Source organism: Psammomys obesus, unplaced genomic scaffold (assembly GCF_907164565.1).
Source record: "Psammomys obesus unplaced genomic scaffold, mPsaObe1.curated_primary_1811, whole genome shotgun sequence".
Classification (NCBI taxonomy): Eukaryota; Metazoa; Chordata; class Mammalia; order Rodentia; family Muridae; genus Psammomys; species Psammomys obesus.
This window is the reverse complement of record NW_026587215.1, coordinates 4,084,707-4,102,137: the sequence shown is the minus strand read 5'-3', so window position 1 is coordinate 4,102,137 and position 17,431 is coordinate 4,084,707. Positions and strand designations below refer to the sequence as shown.

Here is a 17,431-nt window from a genome sequence, read left to right as displayed (position 1 = left end):
GTGCTGGAAAAGGGCCTCATGTTTTACAATGACAGGTGACCCACTGGCAACCAAGTCAGGAACAAACCCCTTCGCCTGGATTGTGCTCTTGGGAGGCACAGTGCACAAAGCAAAGGACCTCAACCTTTATTAGTACTAAAACCATTAGATAAAAATGTAAGACACCAAGAATCCATTCACCAGCACACTCTCAAATTTCTCTAAAGCTAAGGCCAAGAATACTTGTAAAGCAGGCTATTGAGTTATAGACAAATATCCATTTGGTACTTGTCTAGGATATTTACCATGTGTTAGACAGCCTGGATGACCTTAAGGGCCTTGTGTGAGATCCAGTAACAGAGCAAGGACAAAAGTACTGACCTGGGCATGGTGGCCTACAACTGTAATCTCAACAGATAGGCTATGATAGGACGATAGCTGAAGACTAGCCAAGAATACAAAGAGAAACCTCATATCTCAGAAGAGATAAAAATAATAAGGAAAACAAGATTTAAAGAGAAAGGAAAGAAAGAACTGTTTTTCGCCCCTCAACCTCACGGAAGTGCTGGCTGTGCCACTCAGTGACAGGCATGTGTAAGGCCCTGGATTCAGTCCCCAGCATTTGGGAGACTGAAATACGGGGGTTGTGAATTTGAGGCCAGTCTGCTGCACCAACACTGTCTAAAAAGGGGAAGGAGGAGGAAGGGCACAGTGGGGAGGTAGCTTGATGGTAACAGAGGTAGAATACTTGCCTAACATGTTCAAGAAAATCTCAGAGAGGACAGAAACCCGGCCAGATCCACAGACTTCAAGGAAAACCAGACAAATGCCTCAAAAATAAAAGTAAAGGATGGAGCCATTCTGGGAGATTGAAAGCTAAACCGGGGATAAAGGGGGTTTATGAGCTAAAAAGATGGAAGAATGTTCAAGGAAAAGGAGACAGTTTGAGGGAAAATCAAAAACAAAACAACAAAAATCACAGCATCAGGAAATGTCCTGATGTTTATACAGAGCTCAGGGAACAGAAGAGGGATGGAATGGACAGAGCTGCCTATAGAAATGTGAAAGGCCTTAATATCATTATCACAGAGCAGAAGCATAATGGACAGCTGCCATTTTTGTTTCATTTGCCCACCATTGTCAGCATCCCCCACGAGCACCCTGACCTTTCTCTAGAGAAAGCCCAACAGGCACGTCTTAACAAGGCCACCTACAAGTCAACGCTAAGGCAGTCTTCTACCAGGGAATGGCCCAGGAAAGTAGACAGCAGATCATCAGATGGTGGGGTCGGCGGGGTCCTAAGAAGGCTGTTGTTTACGATAACCCTGACTGGGCTCTGGCGCTGAACCTCTCTGGATTCGAGCCCACTTCCCAAGCCCAGCCTTCTAGCTTCTCTAGTCAGTACATATACTACCCTCCTCAAACAAACCCTGACTTTCAGTTCAGGCTAGTCAGATAAAAAATACACTGGGGCTGGAGAGATGGCTCAGAGGTTAAGAATACTCGCTGTTCTTCCAAAGGTCCTGAGTTCAGTTCCCAGCAACCACATAGTAAGATCTGGTGTACAAGCAGAATGTTGTATTAAAAAAAAAAAAAAAGAATACACTGAAGCAAATAACCTGCCCCAAACCAGTTGAGAAGGTAACAGTTTATTAAGAATGGATCTGCTAACCCACCCTTCGTAATTCAGCCCAAGTGCCAAAGTCCCTGAGTCCTAGTGCCTCAAACATCTGGAGTTCTTCCTGTGATGGTTCCTGTTACACTTTTTCCTTGTGAACATTGGGATGTAAGCTTGTACTCTCTGAGTACAGCAATGAAAAAGAAAAAAAAAAACTCCCTGAGAATAGGGGCTGTTTCTTTAATTTCAAACACCCTCTAGCATTGGGCTATGACTATATTCATTCATTACAACTCTGCCAGAGAAAAGGCTTCTAGACAATCAGCCTTCCTACATCAGGACATCTCCCACTCTATCCCCACCGAGCAAGGCAGAGGATGGACAGCACACTCTGCTTAGCACAGAAAGCCCTGGATACATCCTTTTTTCTCTTGGGAGAGCATGAAAATGCAGGCAGAAGTCAAGCATTGACCCTGGGAGACAAATGCTGCCAGGAAGACCTTTGCCACACGTAAGGTCCACAGGAATGCTAGCTCTCAGGAGACAGCTTACTTCCCTGCAGTGCTGGGATGGCTGGAGGAGGGCTAGGCAGACGTGAGTTCAACAATGCAGCTGCCCACCTGGTTTGGCAGCTCAGAATTTCTTCACCATTGAAACCAGACCCTGAACCCAAAAGACCTGTTCCCAGGCCAGATGAAAGGGTCAGATTGTGAGGGACATTGGTGACTCCCAAGACTAGAGGGCAGTCTTCCAGCCTGTGAGTTCCCAGACACTGGGAGGCTAGTTTCTAAGCAGGAGTTCCCCAGGAAGTTTTACCAAGAGGGCCACGCTACAGCCTCTGAAATATTCCATCATGTCAAAATGTTTAACCCTTGAGTCTTGTGGAGGAAACTGAACAACTCATACAGCACTCTGGCTGCTCTGTGTCCCACCCACTGTACTCACAAAAGCCCTTTCAAAAGGCATTCTAAAACTGTTCTCAGAAACGCCCTTGGTCCTACAGTCAACTCAAATTGAAGTTCATTCAATTCCTTTTTTTCTTGATAGAGCAAAGAAAAAGACTATTAGTTCCTGCCCCCTCCAAATACGTGCTTTAGCTCACTTCATGTTCAAGTACTCAAGATACAGATATCCCGAACCCCACCCTGCTCATTAAAGGAACACACAGAAGAGCCAGGGGAGCCAGGGGAAGTTGTTTCAGTGCCCAGGGATTAAGCACATGTCCACTGAAGGCAGGGAATCTAGCATCTCTCTAGTTTTGAATTCCATCACACTCCTTTGCACCTGAGGTTCAGAAGCCTGTTTACATCAGACAAGAGGCCACCAACACTGCTTACTAATTGTGTTGCTTGGGCCTCAGAGCCTAAGGAACTGGAGAAAGGATTAAAAACAAAACCATGTTAGGAGAAAAGACAGGTTTCAAGAGTGACCAGTGCCTGGAACTCAGGGCCATCACACTCTTTCCATGTTATCAGGGACACTGTTTACCTTAGATGGTGTCACACCCCGGATCCTAGTATAAAAATGGATCCCCTGTAAAGGTTTGAGCAAATGCAGTGTTCAGAATATGGTGACTTCAAAATCTGAAGATCAAAAAGTAGCTGTGACTACAGGGACAGTGTGATGGTTAGTTTGGTGTTGGTTTTTGTCAGCTTAATATAAACTACAGTCATCGGGGAAACGAGAACCTTGAGAGAAAAAGTGCTGCCATCAGATTGCCTGTAAACAGTCTGTGGACATTTTCTTAATTAAAGTCATTGTTATAATGTAATGATTAATGTGGGAGGACTCAATCCCTGGCAGGCAGGCAGAACTGGATTGTATAATAAAACAGACCCAGCAAGCCATAGGGAGCAAGCTAGTAAGCAGTATTCCTTCATGGCCTCCACGTCAGTTCCTGCCTTGAGTTCCTGTCCTGGCTTCCCTCAGTGATTGGCTGTGATCCAGATGTATAAGCAACATTAACCCTTTCCTCAAGTTGCTTTTGGTTATGAGGTTTTATCATAGCAAGAGAAAAGCCAAATGAGGCAGACAGCTAATAACTAATAAAGAACAAAATAAGTCACATATACTTGGGGAACAACAATGTCAATATCTACAAGCAAGAATAAATGGTCTTGGGTCAGCAAGATGGCTCAGAGCATAAAGGTGCTTGCAACCAAGCCTTTATTCCTGAGTTTGCTCACCCTGAGACCCATATGATTGAAGTAGAGAACCAACTTTGGAAGAATACCAACTCCTGAAAGTTGTTTGCTGATGTCCCCACATACTCCATGACACACCCCTCCCACTAAATAAACAAATGAAATAATAATTACATGTAATTTTACGTATATATATTTATATATATATATATTTATATATCATATATAATTTTACATACATATTATGTATATATGCACAAAAAGTTAAACACCATAGAGAAGGCTCTCACAACTCACAGTTCAGCCCTGCCCAAGAAAGAAAGAGAAAGCTTGCCCAACTAGCTCCGAAAAACTACCAAGGCTTATTATTTTCTAGACAGGGTCTCACTATGGAAGCCCTGGCTGGCCTGGAACCCATTATGTGGACCAGGCTGACCTCAGACTCATAGATAACCATCTGCTTCTGCCTTCTAAGTGCTGGGATTAAAGATGTGCCCAGCAAGCCCAATCTCAGGGCTGATCAAAACAACAACAAAAGAACTGTAATTATATTTAAGTGCGAATCTGTATATGAGAATGTGCACATGAGTGCAGCAGCTTCCCTCAGAGGCCAGAAGAGCAGGCGCTGGACACCCCCCACTGAAGTCCCAGAACTGAAATTACCAGCATTTGAGGATTGCCTGGTGTGGACACCAGGAACCAACTCAGGTCCACTGTTAGGGCTGTAGCCTCTCAACTGCTGAGCCATCTCTCCAGTCCAGCGGCTCTCAACCTTCCGAACGCCGAGATCCTTTAATACAGCTCCTTGTGCTGTGGTGACCCCAACCATAAAACTATTTTCATTGCTACATCATAACGGTAACTTTGCTACTGTTCAAACAGATGTAAATATCTGATATGCAACCCCACAGGGAGCCACGGCCCTAGAGGTTGAGAATGACTGCTCTACTCCCTCAAGAGATTTTTCTTTTCTTAAAAGTATTGCGCGGCAAGACATGACTTGTAACAAAAGGACATTTCCTAAATTACCTGGAGACTCTGGTGAAAAGTGGTCATGACCAATTTACAATGAAGAGAAGTGACTTTCCTACACCATCTACAATGGTGAAAAGCCCTAGAGAATTTTTAGGGGAGGATGTGCCTACAGTTCAGGACAGCATGGGATGATACCCTGAAAACACAGGAAGAAGACACTTAACTTCCAGAATAGTCTCCATGGAATTTTAGAGACATTTCCAAGTCCCTGAAAGCTCAGACTGAAAACAGAACCCCTGAACCTTAAGGAGCACCCACATATGAGAAGCCCTAGGGGGAAGGGCTTCAGCTTTATACTTGACAGAAGTAGGCAGAGGTGGGAAAATAAAGGGATTAGAATCCCAACTGGATCCCTGTGGTGGGTATAAAAATGATACCCTACCATGAGCCAGAGTGAGTTAACGCTCCCTTGTACACACCAGGCTAGCCTCGAACTCAGACACCTGCCTGCCTCTCCCTCCTGAGTGCTATGGAGTGTGTGTGTGTGTGCGTGTTGAATTCAGGTCATCAGGCAGCAAGCACGTTTACCTGCTAAGTCATCTCACCTGTATTTGCTTGTACTTATAATAACAAGTTTAGCAAAACTAAGAAATTATTTTTTTTTCTTCAGATTTTATCCATGTGGGTACTTGGAATCAAACCTGGGTCCCCTGGAAGAGCAGCCAGTGTTCTTAACCAATGAATCATCTCTCCAGCTCAAATTTGATTACATTTGAGGAGGGGTAGCTTAGGAAGATAAGTAGACAGAGCAAGAATTTTCAGTCCTGTTTTACACATTTAAAATTTTGAGCCATATAAATGCAGTATTTCCCTACCTTCAATAAATAAAATAAGTCACCACAGTAATTTGTAGCACTGGAAAAATCTGAAAAGTGAAAAAAGCTATAGCTGACGGTGTGTACTCCAGCTCTTGACTTGAAGACCGAGAAACACACACCCATGAACTAACTCCAAAGCGACTTTCCCTGAGTGTTCATAACAAAGGCACTTCTGCTAAGGAGAGACTCTGGTTCCACAGAGCCAGAGATAGAAGGTTGTCTATTGGCTGGATTATACACTATCACACTGCAAACACTGCAACATGCAGCAATCTGCATGTGAAAAGATGACAACCGTGCACATACTGAAAAAGCTCTGGCTAGCCAGGTATGGTGGTGCACTCCTTTAATCCCAGCGCTTGGAGACAGAAACAGGCAGATCTCTGTGAGTTCAAGGCCAGCTTGGTCTACAGGGAGAGTCCAGGACGGCCAAGGTGACACAGAGAAACCCTGTCTTGAAAAACAGTGAGCACTCATGTTTAGACAAGAGTGCAAATGGGTGCAAACAATCATCCTGTCCAAGCACTGGGACTCCGGATGCAGGCCACCACACATGGCTTTCATGTGGTGCTGAGGACTGGACCACTAAACCAGCCCCAAGAAATTCTAATTGAAATAAATTAGAATTTATTCATTAAATTATTTATTTATAAATATATTTATAAATTTATATATAAATTTAGACTAGGCTGGCCAGGAGGTATGGGTCACACCTTTAATCCCAGTACTGGTAGGCAGAGACAAGAGGCAGGCAGATCTCTGAGGTTCAGGCCAGCCTGGTCTACAGAAAGAGTTACAGGACAGCCAGGGCTACACAGAGAAACCCTGACTCAAAAACAAAAAACAAATGAAAAAAAAAAAAAAAAAAAGAAAGAAAGAAAGAAAGGAAAGTTGTCTGAGTTTCCTTTTAAGGTATTAACTTAAGAATACTTGAGAAAGAAGCAAGAACACACTTTTTAAAAATTAGAGGAGGATCTTGAGCAGGGTTTGAGAACTAAAAAAAAAAAAATTAAAGCCTTCAGTAACAGGCTGGCAATGCTCAAGATCATTATTAACCCGAAGGCCTGGGTGTGAACACAGAATGTTTAACCAGGGTGAGGCCAGACAGGCAGAGAAGGGAGTAACTCAAGAGGACTCTTCATCTAGTGGTCTAAGAAACCCCAGAAAATGTAACTAGATGAGACCAAGAGCTTAAAGCCTGTGGAAAAAAACCAGCTGTGGACAACAGTAAGCTCTCAAAAGCTTTCAGAGGAAAAATACAAAGGCTCAAAATGGTGAGGCTGGGGTTGTAGCTTAATGTAGCCTGGTGGGCACAAGGCCCTCAATTCAGTTCTCAGCACATCAAAAGGCTGAAATGGAGATGGCAGTGTGTGCCTTTAATACCAGCACTCAAGGAGTGAGAGGTAGAGGCAGGAGGATGAGCTCCGGGGTAGCCTGTGCTACACACTGAGCTCAAAATTCTAATGCAGCTTCTGTCCCACCCATTACAGCAGGCTTCACAGTACACAGTTGCCGGGGCTACAGAGCAAGACCCAGGCTCAAAACAGGTTATGTTTATGTGGGAGTTGTGGGGCATGCCCTTAATCCCAGCATGACCTCCTCTTCCACACGGCGAGTTCCAGGGCTACACAGTAAGACCTTGTATTTAAAAAAAAAAAAAGCCTGCCTAAAACTCTAAATTCAAACAAACTATTAAGTTGGAGTGCAAGTTGACAATGTATTTAGAAACAGGGCAATCCTCAAAAATTACCTCCAAGCCATGCCTGTGGGTTCCACAACTTTGGAAGGCCAACCTTCAGAACAGTGGTCAGATAGAAAGGGAGGGATCCAAAGCCAGAAGTGAACAAATCAGAGTTCAAAGCCGGTCCTGGTGCGCCATATATATATAGTTATATAGACATATAAATATAAATATATACATACATACACACACACACACACACACACACACACATATAAATTTTGAGGCCATTCTGGACTACATTAAACCCAGTATCAAACATCTATAGGTTGGTTAAAGGTGGCTGACTTAACCAGAAGATGGGCAAAGGGAAAGCACCAAGAAACAAAAGAACTGACCAAAGAAATGAAGAAAGCGAGCAAGTGGATACTCAGAAAGCAACAAATACAGATGATCTACACAAGAAAAATGAACACACATGTCCACAGAAAACCACATTTCTCAGCTGCTTCTTTCCCAATAGCCAAAAGGGAGATAGAGCCCATGTGTCTGCAGAGCAGCTGACGAGTTAACAAAATGAGCGGTGCTGAGACACTGCACTGCATGGTGAGGGAACCTGACATGTGCTAAGCGAAAGAAGCCACAGGCTCTGCCTCCATTTACATGAAATGCTTAGAGCAGGCAACTCATACAGACAGGAAGGAAAAGCTAGGCTTGGCAGTGATAGGCCTGCAACCCCAGCTACTCTGCAGGCTGAGACAGGTCAGTCTGAGCAACTTAGTGAGTCCATGTTTCAAAATAACACCGGGTTGAGAATACAGCTCGGTGGCAGAGTGGTTGCCTTACACACACAAGGTCCAAGGTGGCTCTTCCAGAAGTTCTTCAACCTTTTCCTCTATTACCCCTCACCCACTCACTTCTGACTCCTGTTTGGTTTCTCTAGTTTTGGATCCCTTCCGTCCCACTAGCTCTACCAAACACTCACCTCCTGTCTAGTTCCTAACTGCTTTCATGGCCTTACTGTCCCTGCTTCCCTCTGCAGCGCTTGTGTCCATCCTGCACTGACTGCTCTTCATGAAGTTCACCTTTTATCCCAGCTTTACTCTACTTCTCTCCTTGAGCCATTCCAGTTCTCTTCTTTCCTCTCAGGCTTCATTGCCAGTGCTGACCTTTTGAGCCTGTTTCCCCTTTCCTACTCTGTGACTTTTCCCCATTTAAGCCTCGTTAAGACTACATTTCATCATCTCCCCAGAAGCTTTCCTCCTTATAGCTCCCTTCTAAGCGCCATGCTCAAGGCCTCAACGGAATCCTACAATTCCACCTACGCTCCATCTTGGGGCCCAACCCTTCACAGAGTTCACACCCTCACACCTGCAAGTTTCTTATCAAGAGCTGGAACTTCTTAAACTGTAATTATAAGTATCTCTACTTAGAAATATGCTCAACAATTCCTTTCCTAATATTCTACAAAATAGCTGTATCTAGAGCACAATTTCGTTCCAACTCACCTTCTGGATCTTGCACACTATTTTCTTACATATCACGTTAATTACAAAAATCTTTAGCAGCCTTTTATTTTTCAAGTAGCTTGCTTTTTCTTTGATATGCTTGTCAGTGTTCCTCCTGACAGCTATTTTTAAAAAGTAATTAATTTATTTTTACATGTATGGGTGCTTTGCCTGCACATATGAGGGCGTTGGATCTCCCAGAACTAGAGTTACAGACAGCTGTGAGCCACCATGTGGTTGCTGGGAATTGAACTTAGGTCCTCTGGAAGAACAGAGCTCTTAGCTGCTGAGCCATCTCTGCAGCACCCCGACACCTATTTCTCTTGTCCTTGGGAAAAAACAAAAAACAAAAAACAAAAAGCACCTTCTTGACTTTGCTTTTTCTGATCCCAGTGGAAGAAGATTCTTTCTGCCCTTATAAACAACATGGTTGCTGTCAACAACGACATCTTCAGAGACTACTCTGAAACACAAGCCAGGCGGAAGGACACGGTGAAGACTGAGGAGAGATTCAAGATGGGCCAAAGCAAGTGGTTCCTTAAGTTTTGGTTTTAGCTGTTTGTTTCTCCATCACGAAAAAAAGGACAAGACCAAGGGGCTGGTGGCACATGCCTTTAATCTAGGGACCTAAAAGGCAAAAGTAGGCAATCTTTTATGAGTTTCAGGCTAGCCAGGGCTAGCAAGTTCTAGGCTGGCCAAGGCTACAGAGTGAGACCCTGTCTCAAATACAAACAGCAAATAAACAAAGAAATAGCTGGTGGGATAGCTCAGTTCTCTCTAAAGGAGGAGGCTCCTGGAAGGTGGTCCCTGCTCCACGGCTGGCAGGCCCACCCCTATGCACATATGGGCAGCACTAACCGGACGAGGGAGGATCTTGTTTGGTTGGGTTTTTGTTGTTGTATTTTGAGACAGAGTTCCTCTGGTTGTCTTGGACTGGATTCGCAGACCAGGCTGGCCTCAAACTCACAGAGATCCGTCTGTCTCTGCCTCCCAAGTGCTGTGTGTGCGCCATCACATCTGGCTTAGTGAGTTATTAAAAAAACAAAAGCAAACTAACAAAAAAAAAAGACAGTACATTAAAGCTAGGAGGAAAATAAGATGGGAGAGGTTTTGAAAGTTGGGTGGAGGTAAATGATCAAAATACATGGTATACACATATGGAATTCCCGAAAGATACGTTTTTAGAAGGGTGGGCCAATAAGATGGCTTAGGGTAAGGAGGTATGCTGCTAAGGTTGACCGTTTGAGTTCAATCCCTAGCACGCACATTGTAGAAAGAGAGACCTAACTCTAAAAGCTGTCCTTGAATCCCATCTGCTCAAACATGGGCACACAGGCCAGCAAATGCACATCCATAAACTGAACTTATAAATGTAAAAAGTAAATGAGGTCTGGGGAGATGACTCAGGGGAGAAAGCGTTGGTTGCACAAGTGTAAGGAGCTGAGTTCTAATCCCAAGAACCCATACAAGGTTGAGTGTGGTGGCACAAGTCTATGATCTCAGTGCTCCTCCTTTGCAAAGACAGAAGGCAGACAGGGGAATCCTTGGAAGGTTGAGGCCAGAGAGCAGTGTCAGATGAAAAGAGAGAAAGCCAAAACCTGACACCTGAAGTCATATTCCAATCTCCACGCAAACACCATGGCACACCTGTGCTCACAATCACACGCACACATACCAAGAAAAAAAGATATGAACCCAACATTTGAAAAGAGATAAAAGCCCAGACTCTGGCATTGCTTCAAAGATAATGACAATGGTGTTCTTCCAAGAAGCTTCACTCTACTACCTAATCTAAAGCAGGTTATCTCAGTCACTTTCTATAAAATAAAATAGTGCCTGCTGAAACTGTTTATTCCACTTTTTGGATGGTACGGGACATTAAACCTAGAACCTCATGTACGCTAAACAAGAGCTCCATTGCTGAGCTAGACAACGCCCACCTACAACCTCCTTTTTACATTTTGGTTTGCGATGAGGGTCTCACTAAGTTGCCTGGGCTGGTCATGGAACACGAGGGAACCCTTCTGCCTCACTCTTTGAAGCAGCTGAGATTGTTAATGTGTGCCACTGGGTTCATTAACATTTTCTGTCTTTTAGTAAGCAGTAGGTATCAAACCCAGGGCTGTACACACGCCAGGCAAGCGCCCTACCACAGAGCTGTATTTCCAGCTCAATGACCACCATTTTACTCAAATGAAACAAAAAACTAAAGCTCTCTGCAAGAGAAGAGACCCTGCTGGTCTTGGGCCCATAGGTCCCTGAGGCGGCTGTGAGATTTCTAGGTTGTAAATTATCCCCATTTACATACAAAAGTAAGTGTATGCATATCATCCCTCTTCCTCATCTTAGAAGCACATGGTTCCGAGACCCAATCCAATCCCGAGAAGTATAACTCACACTGCTTAGTACCCTGTCCCAGGTCTTCATATAGGCGTTCCACAAATATTTAGTGAGCATTCTCACTGTCCCAAGTGCTGTCCTAGGTGCAAAGAACTGGGGGAAGAAAGGAAAGGTCCTTTCCCTCCGAGCAGTGATGTGCTCAGAATAGACGGGCTTCAAGGGACACTTCTGTGTCTGTCCGACTGGTTCTTCTTGTCTTTTAAGTGTCAATGGCTATCTCCCTGGTGTGACCTTTCTGGTAAACCAGCCTTCAGGAAGCTCCCTCGCCTCTGACTTTCACTTACTTCCCTACGCACACACGAGCTACTTTATACTCAGCGCTACCAATCCCACGTGGTCAAAAAGACCATCTTTATCCATGGCTCCTTACAACTGAGATAGCAAAGACAGTTCTTGGAGCAAGGAGACACTTCCCAAACTTGGTGTACAGGCCTATGAAACTACTGACCCACTGCTGAAGTTTCTAGAGTATACATTTTATTTAGCCCTAGATTTAACAGTCTCTGAAGACAAAGTTAGTATTAACCACTAGGTAATTTAACATACTGAAAATTAAGACAAATAAATGTCATTATAAAATATAAGTACAAAAAAAAATACATGAATTTCTTCTTGTGCCCCTGTTAGTGGGCAGTTTTAGAGCCACCTCTTACTGACTGTGGAACCCTGGGTGAGCTGAGGAACAGTCCCGGGCTTCAATCTCAGCACTATGGGGGTGGGGGTGGGGATGACTAGGGTAAGCCTCATCTTTATCTGACAGGACTGTTCCAAGGATTGAGAATGAGTGTGAACACTTAACACAGTGTTTCGCACCTGAGTGTTCCAAGAACTAACCCCTCCCATTTGGTAACCCATCTTTGTGTTTAGCAATACTTAGTGGAAGACTCGTGGTTAAAAGTGGAACCACGGGGGGGGGGGGGGGGGGGGGAGGGTACAAAAACAAAACAGGATAGGGGCTGAGGTGGTGGGGTAGGGGGACACCTCTTTCAAATAACTGCTGTCACTTCTTTCTTCCTACAGAAGAGAACCTTTTTACCCATTTCTTCATCTGCAAAATGAGGATGTAGCCATCATATCTGCCTGCAAGGTTGCAGATTCTAGATATAATAACCCTCCATAAACTGAGTCATTGCTTAGGAGTTCTGGACTCTCCAAGTGACCTTTAAAATACCTCCTGCAAAAAACGACAGTGATACCTATTTCACGGGACTGTCAGAGTAATAAGTGAAATGACACAAAGTATTTGGGACTGAGAATTTCAGAAGAGTCCGACTACTGAGAATTACTAAATGACTAGCCTATTCATTAAACTTCAAATCCTCAAAGGTGGCGCGGAAAGAAACTAGCGTTGGCTCAGAAACAGAAGGAACTGGGCTTTGTCAGCCAGCGTGATGACCGTGGGCAAGGCTGGGACCCTCCTCCAAACCGTCCTTCCCATGGCGGAAAAAAAAAAAAAAACAAAAAAACAAAACGAGAGAATCGCAAGAGAGGATCCCTGGGCTCCTACCAGTTCTTCCGCTTCGCTGCTAAGGCCGCCGAAACAAAGGCCACCCGCTCCCTAGTCTGCACCCGAGGGGCCACAACTCAACATTCTTGCTGCTCAACACTCTTTGCAGTGCGGCAGCAGGAGCGCCCGGGGCTCCAGCCGAGGCCGCCGCACTCTGCCGTCTCTGCCCATCAGTAACTTGCTTCTGCAGCTGTTGCCCAAAGTTTCCCAGAGCGCCCGGAGACCCGGCTGTCAGTCAATCCCGGAAAAGAGCCGGGGCGCGTGGAGCCCAGGAGCCCAGTCCGGGAAACCCCGAGGCCGCGCCAGTGGCCAGGCGGGGAGTGACAGGTGCGACGCGGGACGCCGGCGAGGACGGGACCCGGCAGGGCGCGCGCGGGCGCGCGAGGGAGGCGGCCGCCTCGCTTCCTCCTCAGGCGGCCCCCGCGACGCCCCCGGCCCCGCTTCGGCCTCGGCGAGCCCTGCGTCGCGGCCCGGGATCCGCGGCAGGGGGAGCCGGGAACCGCCGGGGCAGCCCGGCCGCGGGCTCCTTCCCGCGCGCGCCGGGGCGATCGCGGGGTGGGCGCACGCGCACCCGCCAGCGCCGCCGTAACCCCTTCCTCCCCGCGCGCCCCCGCGCTCCCACCCAGCCGCCACTCACCGTCGATGTCCCCCAGAGTCAGCTCGTCGCCCAGCTCCGTGAGGGTCTCCATGGTCTCCAGACCGCCCAGCTCGCTGCTCTCGTCCATCGCCCGGCTCGGCGCAGAGTCCCCCGGGAGGTCCGGCTCAGGGAGACGCAGAGGCGGCGCCGCCGCCACCGCCCATGACACCCGACAGCCCCCACCTGGCACCGCCTCACCGGCCCGTGCCAACCGCCGCCATGTTTGAGCTGCGCCCGGACTCCACGGAAGGGGCGGGGCGGGGTTCCCCCGCCCCGGGCCGCGCCCACCGCGGCCCCGCCCCCAGGCTCCGCACCCCCATGTTTGTTGTCAATGGGACCAGGCTTGCGTTAGCCAATTGGCGCGCGAAGCGGCTCATGGGGTGATGGCGCGTCATCGATCAGCAGCTTAGATTTGCATAGCGGGTCTCCGCCCCTCGCGGTCTCCGACTGCCAGCGGAGAGTAGCCGCCGGCCCCGGTCCCGGCCTTCCTCTGTTTTAAAGGAGCCGCTACTTTCCGTTGGATCGGCTCCAGGAGCAACTTCGGCGAGAGTCCCGGAAAAGAAGGGTTAACTAAGTGCTGCCGTCCGGCACTACCTCTCACCACCGCCCCCTTACGCAGTTAGCAAATTACGTCATCCCCCCTGTTGCCTCTCCCTCACCCTAGCCCGGGGTAGAATCTTAGTACCCCAACACTGGGGGTAGACCATCCAGGCCCTGCGAGTCACACTTGTCCCATCCTGACAGGGTCTTCACTCTCCTGCCCACAGTCTTTCGAAACCTCAAGATCACCCCAGGCCTTTAGACAAGGTCATTTGACTAAGCCCACCAATGGCCTCGAGGTGGGTACCGAGATTGCGAAGCATCCCACGCCTACTGTCACCTCACTGCGTCATCTTACAGGTGGTCACACAGCACACAGAGGTGCAAACTTCCGAGGATTTATCGAGGAAATAAAAAGCTTAGTGTTCAAGGAAATGCTGAGCAAATACATACACGTTCAAAGACATTCACCACAAAGTTCTCGGTAATGGGAAAGCCGAGACGCACAGGAAGGCACCAGATACATAAACTACCTCCACACGGTGGTAGTTCGTGGTATCATTAAAAAATTATGGAATGGACATTAGAAAAAGGACATAAGTGTGTATTTACTGACAGGGGGAAGATTTTCATGACATGCATAGGAGAGCTCCCTGTGAGTCTGAGGCAGCTCTTTTAGGGGTGAGACCTGAAGAACATACAAGCTGTCTGGAGAAACTTGTGGACCTGATAATCCACCGTGTGCTCTTGGGCTGGTTAAGCAACTGTTGCTAAGCCTGTTTTGTCACCTTCAAAACAGCACAGTTGTAATTTTCACATTTATTTGATTTCTGTTGCAAGCAAACAGCTCTTACCTTCAAGGTTTGTGTGTTGCAACTGCTCTGAGTGGAAAGGTCTCCCCAGTACAGGTGTCGCAGCCCTGAGGGCTAAGGTTTCCCCAATGCTGAGGGGAAAGGTATTCTGGCAGTCAGGCGCCTGGGAACACCAAAGTCACACTGCACAACAAACCTCACACCAGATTTATTAGGAGAGGGACAAGAGGGCAAGAAGCAGCAAAGAACTGAGCAGAAGACAGGCTTCATACAGGGTGTCTTGATGGGGTCGGGGGAGCTTCCCTGGGTGGCCTGGGATTAGTGGGATTCTGTAGCCTGATTTTAGGCTTGTAGGACAGAGCTTGGCTAGAAATGGCTGATGGGATAGTCTGGGGGGCGGGGCCTCACCACTCAGGAATCTTCAGGGCTCACTCTAGGTACTTCCTAGTGTGTATGTATCACCAGAAACACTGAACATGTCCAGCGGTGAATGACGCACACCTTTTACCCAGGGCCCAGCACTCGGAAGGCAAGAGGCAGGAGGATCTCTGTGAGTTCGAGGACAGTGAGTTCCAGGACAGGCAAAGACAGAGAAAAGCCTTGTCTTGAAAAACAAAACAAAAATCACTGAATATAAAAATAACAAGACAGTGGTACAAGTAACCAAGGAAAAATAAAAGGTGTGGTGACAGCAACAAGGGGCCTGAGGTCAAGACAGCTTGGGGCCAAGCAAGAAGGTTCAGTGGGTAGAGGTGCTTGCGGCTAAGCCTGATGACCTGAGTTCAATCCCTGGGACTCACATAGCGGAGAACCAATTCTCGTAAGTTCTCTGACCTTCCCATGTGTGCTTAGCCACTGGCCTGGAAAAACACAAATGAAGGCTCAAGTAGAAATGTAACAAGATGGTTGGTGTATTTGGCCCACACCTCAGCCAAACACTGACTTCTCCTTCCAGTCTTGTCTGCATAACTAAATGTCTCTTCACCCGGCACCTGGCTTCCACTGGGAGGACAGCCTGTCACACTGCACAAGCTACCCCTCAGGACCTGGGTTGCTCATCTGAAGAGACTGGACTAAGTGACAGTTACATCTATGTAGTGTGGGTTGGGTAGCTGCTGTACATCGTGGAAATATTTCCCACTGACTCCCGCTAAGAGCTCTGCTTTCGGGCTTCCTCCACCATCTTTCAAATACCACTACCTCTAGGAAGCTTTCTGGCTGGACTAATCAAGAGCTTGGATGGAATGGAAACATAAGGAACAATGGTTGTCAGGTGGTAGCAGGACAGATGGGACTGTCCAAGAAGAAAAGGGCAGAGATGGGAAGCTAGGTCAAAATACTTATCCATTTAAAGAAGAGATGAGGGAAAAGACTAGGACAGAGCTTAGAACAAGAATAACCCAGAAGGATCATCCCCCAAAGCCCTCTCTGGACAATGACTGGGAAGGCAGAGGAAAATGGAGGACTGAGGGAGGGAAGGAGAATGATGTCCACCCAAAGACACAGTTGGAGGCATTTTTAATTGTCCTAACTGGGGGACAGCTACTGGCATCTAGTAGGTAGGGACCAGGGATACTGCTAAATATCCTACACCACTCAGGATAGGCCTTCTCACACAACAGCTAAGTGGTCCAAAAGGCCTGCAGTGCCACTGCCTTAAGGGACAATTAAGGAGCTCTCAGATCCTCCAGTGCCAGCCTGGTCTTGGAAACTTAAGAAGACTGGACTGTCCAAGACCACACTATCTCTGCTGCCACGGTGTGACCACTCTGCCACCTCTAGCAATGGCCAGAGGTGAGGCCACGAGTTAACATTTACACCCTGTTATCTGGGCCACTACCTACACACAGAGATACAGTCACATAACTGAATCCCAGATGCTGGGTAAGCTGGGGGAGCAGGTGCCCTCCCTCAGGTGTTCTGTTTGTTTTCTAAAGCCACCCACTCACCCACTGACCACTTTTTTGAGACAGTGTCTCCCTGTGTCGCCTTGGCTGTTCTGGAGCTTGCTATGTAGACCAGGCTAACTTCAAACTCAAGCAGATCTCCCAGCCTCCTAAGTGCTAGACTGTTCTGTGCCTGCGTAAGACTCCAAGGTGAAATTCCCAGAACAAGTGCTCACAACAACCAACACTGCAGCAAACGCAACGAGAGAGGAGGCCAGCAAGAGAGCTGTTTATTTATTTGAAGGTTACAGATGGAAATCCTTGGGCTCTTTTGAGGAAGCGAGAATGAAATCCAAGATAGACGCTGAGATTACAGAGGGGAAAGCCCAAGAAAAAGGTGCCAGATGGAATAGACATGAAGGGAGGTCTGGGCCCGTCTCTTAGGCCCTGAATACAAGGGCACTAAACAAGTCAATAAGATTAAAAAAAAAAAAAAAAAAATTATCAGAAAAGGCAAGTTGCCACCCAAGTCAGTTAAATCCTCTGGCAACAGGGCCTTTTCATAGGTACTTATTCTATTCTCTCAGATGCCTGAGCATTCTGGGATGGAGACCTCAAGGAGATCCTGATGACAATAGCCTAGGCCAGTTCCAAAATGGTCTTCCCATCACATGGAGCTGCTTCCCTCAACACTTTTTTTAAATTTAAAATATATATATATATATATATATATATATATATATATATATATATATTACATATACATACATACATACACACACACATACTTGGGCTCAGCTGTTAAGGCTAGGCATGAACCAAAAATAACATGAATGTTTTGCCTGCATGCATGTATGTGTACCTTA

The 17,431-nt window shown here is 46.8% G+C and overlaps 1 protein-coding gene across 2 annotated transcripts in view; it reads right to left on the bottom strand.

Moving 5' to 3' along the window:
• The window catches only part of Srebf2 (sterol regulatory element binding transcription factor 2), a 59,544-nt gene extending 45,985 nt beyond the window's left edge, over positions 1-13,559 (bottom strand). Inside the window, exon 1 of one of the 2 annotated variants that reach the window (XM_055602939.1) lies at positions 13,328-13,559. In XM_055602939.1, coding sequence (XP_055458914.1) covers positions 13,328-13,415 — 88 coding nt within the window. In that variant the 5' untranslated portion in view covers positions 13,416-13,559. Of the gene's footprint in view, positions 1-12,690; positions 12,854-13,327 lie in introns of those variants that run through there. The other variant, XM_055602940.1, reaches the window with a different exon arrangement.
• Positions 13,560-17,431: the final 3,872 nt, after the last annotated feature.